Source organism: Sinohyriopsis cumingii, chromosome 7 (genome assembly GCF_028554795.1).
Source record: "Sinohyriopsis cumingii isolate HCF-2022 chromosome 7, ASM2855479v2, whole genome shotgun sequence".
In the NCBI taxonomy this organism is placed as follows: domain Eukaryota; kingdom Metazoa; phylum Mollusca; class Bivalvia; order Unionida; family Unionidae; genus Sinohyriopsis; species Sinohyriopsis cumingii.
In genome coordinates this window covers 91,213,538-91,219,102 of record NC_142967.1, presented here as the reverse complement: position 1 = coordinate 91,219,102, position 5,565 = coordinate 91,213,538, and the positions used below count along the sequence as shown (strand labels likewise).

Below are 5,565 nucleotides of genomic sequence, written 5' to 3'. Positions count from 1 at the left end.
GGAGTTCAGTAGGCACCTCACCTGAAAGGAATAACTCGAAATATGTAATTCAATAGTTTCTCATAGAATCACGACCTTTTCAGTGATATTACTGTGTGAAGGGACACATTTCTGGCGATCTATGCAGAACACATTAGTTTGAGACCAGAGAACAATTAATTAGATTTATGGAGACAGGAGGTTTGTTAAATCGCTATACTGCGAGAATTTCTAAATATCTGGTCGGGGACGGTAATGAGCCTAATTACACTTTTGTTTATATATCAGCCAGACGGACTATTAGGGACACGGTAAACTTCATGTTCATAGTGGAAATGTCAAAATTGAAATTTTCCATGAACCAGTAGTCGCAACGTAGAAGGTCAAATTGACCCCTGATTTGGCGCCTAGTTATAAAAAGGCGGCAAATATATTTAATCCTGATTGGTTACGCTGAATAAGGGGCGTGTTTCCCACACCAAATTTCCTAGTTTTAATATCGCCACATAGAAACTTTTAATTAGTCTAAATTTTTCTGCAAGAGAAAACAAGTGTAAGTAACTTCGAGAGTAAATTTGGGAGAAATTCTCTCGTAAAACTGTTGTCCAAGAGGACTGTTGTCGAGGAAAACCGACGAACAAATTTGGCGGTAGAAGAGAGGAACGCTGAAAGCTCAAAGGTATCTGTGACAATTCCATGCAATTTGTTGCTGCCATATATAATGCTTTGCTGAATTTATTTACTCTTATTTGCATGAGTCTATTTGCTACATTCGTATATCAGTTTGCTTTATGAAGTATAATGGTGCTGAGTTTATGCATAGGAAGTCGTAAGTTAATCTTTAGATAAGTTTGACGAATTGTCTGAATTAGTCATCTAGTTTGCATAATAATTAGGTTCTAAGAATTTCATGCATTCCATTAGTTAATTAGAGTTACGAGAATCCGTGTGAATTCACCGAATTTAGAAGATTTCACGTATAATTAAGGTTGAGTGTATTCGCCGAACATGACGTAGTAACTATATCATGTATTTCAATCATTCACTTGTGAAAATTGAGGCTGGCTCGGAACCGTTATGCCTTGTGTTGTATTAATGCATGATGAATTAGCCATTAAACTAACTAGGGTCATTATAGGACATGTGGAACCGACCGAATACCTTAGCATCTGTTTACCACCGATAGTAAGATCTGATAACGAGAGTGGGATAATGCAAGCCGCTGTTATCATAAAGAACAGAAAATGTACGTTGTCTCTATTTATATTTTTAAAGGGAGAAAATAGCTCTTGTGACGTATTATCTCTGCGACGTATACTGTGACGTATTATTTCTGAAACGTATCCTGAGACGTATTATGCTGAAATTCAGGTATCAGTGAATCTACGTGCCACACGAAGAGTTGAGGACCGAAAGAGGCAAGACAGTGGAAGTCGAGTGAACCGGAGAAGCAGGTTATGCAATTGTACAAGGCATTGACTTCAATTTTTCACTCGATCCTATGATGAACTAATTATATCAGTAAAACAGATCGGCTACTTTATTTAAATATATTTGTGTTTTGTAATTTGTTGAAAGTTTTATTTCTAGAAGCAGAGTATATTCCAGATTGTAATGAATTCTCACCGTTGTTTTATGTAATTGATTAAATTGTTGTTTACATAAACGGGGGCTCGTGTTGGTCTGTTCTGTATCTCTGGTCAGATCTCTGTCTATTTCACCTTTAAGTTTCACCACTTACATTTATATTTACTCGAACCGGGCAATAACATCGAGGGCGGTCATCCTCTAGATAACGAGAACCAAATTATGCGGACACTTTGAAAGAAGGTACAATCTGCCAACCCACAAACCTCTGCAAAAAGTTTACGGTTTCTACAAAGTTGACCGTGGGTCGCTTACATACTGCATCCATTCATGACAAGGTCATGGTTAGGTTCAATAACACGCTGATTTTGTCATTGGCAATAAAGTAAAATTATGGAACTCGTTAGGGTCAAGGTCACATAAACAGGAGGTATTGTGATCATACACTTGGTGATATTGCAATTGTTCAGGCCAAGGTCATGTAGGATTTAAATTTATGGACAGGTTTTAAATAGTACCTCGTTTTGGATATGATTTGTACAGCTGCTGATCAATATGGATTGGTACACTCATGTACCTCTTGATGTTAGCTAGTCATTTTGCCTTTGAAGATCTTTGTGCATAGATGAACGCTGCAATTTAATTGGGTAGATTCCTGTGTCTGGAAAGATACAGTGTGTCATGTCATGTGATATACTGCAACATGTCTTGTAGATGGAATTTTGGACTAACCAGAGAATTTAACTACAGTTCTTTCCTTATTTGGCTTTCTCTATAATCCACATCACGATTTCTTTCAATGCGTGAAACTGACTCCTTTATTGTAGCATTAATTCTTTCTAACCTGTGGCCGACCAGCTATGATTGGAAATAGCAGGGAAGGCAAATCTCTTTAGTCATGGTTAGCCATCTGCCTAGGAGAGGGAAACTCCGATATAAAACCTACGGCCTGCGGACCTCGCTGTCACCGTCCTGGCTTGCTGGACCATGGCAGATGAACCCCAGGTTTAAAGGGTGGGGCCAGTTTGCGCAGACTGCACTCCACCCAAAAGCTCAATTGCGCAGGCATGAAGGAACTGTCTACTGTCTACTGTTTACGTTCGACTCTATCAAGCCCTGCAGAGATGGGAAAGGGGCGAAAACGGCAGGTGAAATATGTCACTGGAAGCCGCAGTACCAATCCTGCATGCAGGCGACTCAGGCTTTTGGCCGTCTGGTGACACCATCACCCGGCAGCAGCCTGAGTGACCAAGCAGCCTTCTCTAGGGACAGCACTGCTTGCTCCGCATAGAGAGGGGCCTGGAAAAGGCGGCCTAACCAAGGCTTGTCTCCTACCCTCCCCCCTCCCGATGGCATGCCGCAGCCAACGGGCATCTTCCAACGCGGTCGAAACTTAACAGAAAAAACAAGGCATGCCCCACCTGATTCACATCGTGGAAGAATAGTATAACTGGCTTGTTGGAGCATCAGAACAATGCTAGACTTAGCCGACAGCAACAGACCAGAACGACGCTCTGCCTTAATCGCACACGAACTCTCTCGCCTTGCTGTTGACACTGCTGCACTTAGCGAAGTCCGCCATTCAGAGGAGGGAAGTTTGAGAGAACTCGGCGCTGGATACACTCTGCACTGGTCAGGAAAACCAAAAGCTGAAAAACTACTTTCAGGAGTCGGTTTCATGGTCAAGGACACAATCGCCGCCAAGTTAACAAACATTCCCACTGGACACAACGACCGCATCATGTATATGCGTCTCCCGTTAGGGAACCAACAACACGCCACACTCTTCAGTGTATATGCTCCAACACTCCTAGCAGATCCTTCTGAAAAGGATAAATTCTACGCTGACCTGCGCAGACTTGTCAAGAGCGTCCTAGAGAGCGACAAAATAATCATCCTCGGAGATTTCAGTGCCAGAGTGGAGTGGGTTGAGACTCAGAAGCCTGGAAAGCCGTCCTTGGGAAACATGGCGTGGGTGGCTGCAATGACAATGGGTGCCTGCTTCTTGAATTTTGCGCAGAATTACAGCTCACCATCACAAACACCGTATTCAGCAGAAAGACAGCCTGAAAACCACCTGGATGCATCCTAGATCAAAACACTGGCACCTAATCGATTACATCATAGTACGCCAGAGGGAATTAAAAGATGTCCTTCATACCAGAGTGATGCCCAGTGCAGAGTGCCACACAGACCATCGTCTTGTCCGATGCAAGCTGGACTTCCACTTCAAGCCCAGGCCCAAACAACAAGGGGGTACCCCGAAAAGGAAGCTCCAGATATAAAACAAAAACTGTTGTCTGAAGACGTCAAGGCAGAATTTCAAGAGACCCTACAGTCTAGTCTTGAAGAACTTAATTGTCCGCCAGATCTGCCATTATGCAAACCTCAGAAGAAATCCTTGGATTCACCACTAAGAAAAACAAAGACTGGTTTGACGAAAACAACAAAGAAATCCAAGAACTGCTTGCCAAAAAGAGACCAGAATACCAAGCCCATCTCGCACAACCATCCTGTCCACAGAAGAAAGCAGCCTTCCACCTTATATGCGGCTCCCTCCAGTGCAGTCTCCGATACATACAAATTGAATAGTGGATAAAGCTTGCAGAAAGAACTCAGCTGTACGCTTACACTGGTGACTACAAGGGGTTCTATGAAGCGCTCAAATCAGTGTATGGCCCTTCCTTCCAAATACAGAGCCCCCTACGGAGTGCAGATGCCAAAGAGCTGCTCACTGACAGGGAATCTATCCTGAATCGCTGGTCAGAGCACTTCCACACTCTCTTCAGCACTAGCCGTACAGTCCAGGAGGCAGCTATTGAACGCATCCCACAACAGCCACCTAAGATGAAACTTGATGAGGCACCCACACTGCAAGAGACTGCAAAAGTCATAGAACAACTGAAGAGAGGAACGTCTGCAGGAAAAGATGGTATCCCACCAGAGATATGGAAGAGAGAAGTCCTAGCATTGCACACCAAACTCCACGAGTTCTTCGTTTGCTACTGGGAGCGAGGGAAACTTCCACAAGACCCCCAAGATGCAGTCATCATCACCTTGTACAAAAAACAATGGGGAAATGTTTGACTGCTCAAACTACCGTGGGATAACTCTGCTCTCCATTGCTGGCAAAATCCTTTGCAAGAGTGTTGCTAAACAGACTGGTGCCCACCATTGCAGAAGAACATGCTCCAGAGAGTCAACGTGGATTCAGAGCCAATAGAGGCACAACTGACATGGTGTTCGTCCTGAGACAGATCCAGGAAAAATGCCTGGAACAAAACAAAGGACTGTACATCACATTTGTGGACCTGACGAAGGCATTTGATACGGGGAGCAGAACTGGACTGTGGAAAATCCTTGAAAAGCTCGGCTGACCTCCTTAATTCCTTACCATGGTCATCCAACTAATTGAAGACCAGCTTGGTCAGGTCAGAAACAATAACGACCTGTCACAGACCTTCCCCCATTGTAAATGGCGTGAAACAGGGCTGCGTTTTAGCCCTGCACTGTTCTCAGTCTTCTTCAGCATGATGCTCCAAAAAGCAACAGAAGACCTTAATGACGAAGATGGCATCTATATCCGATTTCGGACAGATGGCAACCTCTTCAACTTAGACGACTTCATGCCCACACCAAAACCTTGGAAAAACTGATTAGAGAACTTCTCTTCGCTGCCCACACGGAAGCTGCCTTACAGCGCGTAACATCCTGCTTCGCAGAACTTGCCAGCTCTTTGGTCTTGAAGTCAACATAAAGAAAACTGAGGTTCTACACCAGCCAGCTCCCAAGGAAGAGTATCAACCACCAAGCATCTTCATTGATCAGACAGAGCTGAACGTAGTGCAGCAGTTCACCTACCTGGGCTGTGTGATATCCTTTGATGTCAAGATTGACAAAGAAATAGACAACAGACTGGCCAAGGCAAACAACGCCTTCGGCAGACTCTTTAAACGAGTCTGGCACAACGCCGGTCTCAAGAGAGATAAAAAAGATCAG

At 43.8% G+C, this 5,565-nt stretch overlaps 1 protein-coding gene across 1 annotated transcript; it reads left to right on the top strand.

The window, feature by feature from the left end:
• The first annotated feature begins 3,040 nt into the window (after positions 1–3,040).
• LOC149795697 (protein CFDP2-like) lies at positions 3,041–3,658 on the top strand. The gene has a single exon (XM_089963838.1). It carries the CDS (start codon positions 3,041–3,043, stop codon positions 3,656–3,658), a length of 618 nt encoding a protein of 205 aa, XP_089819964.1.
• The last annotated feature ends 1,907 nt before the right edge of the window (positions 3,659–5,565 follow it).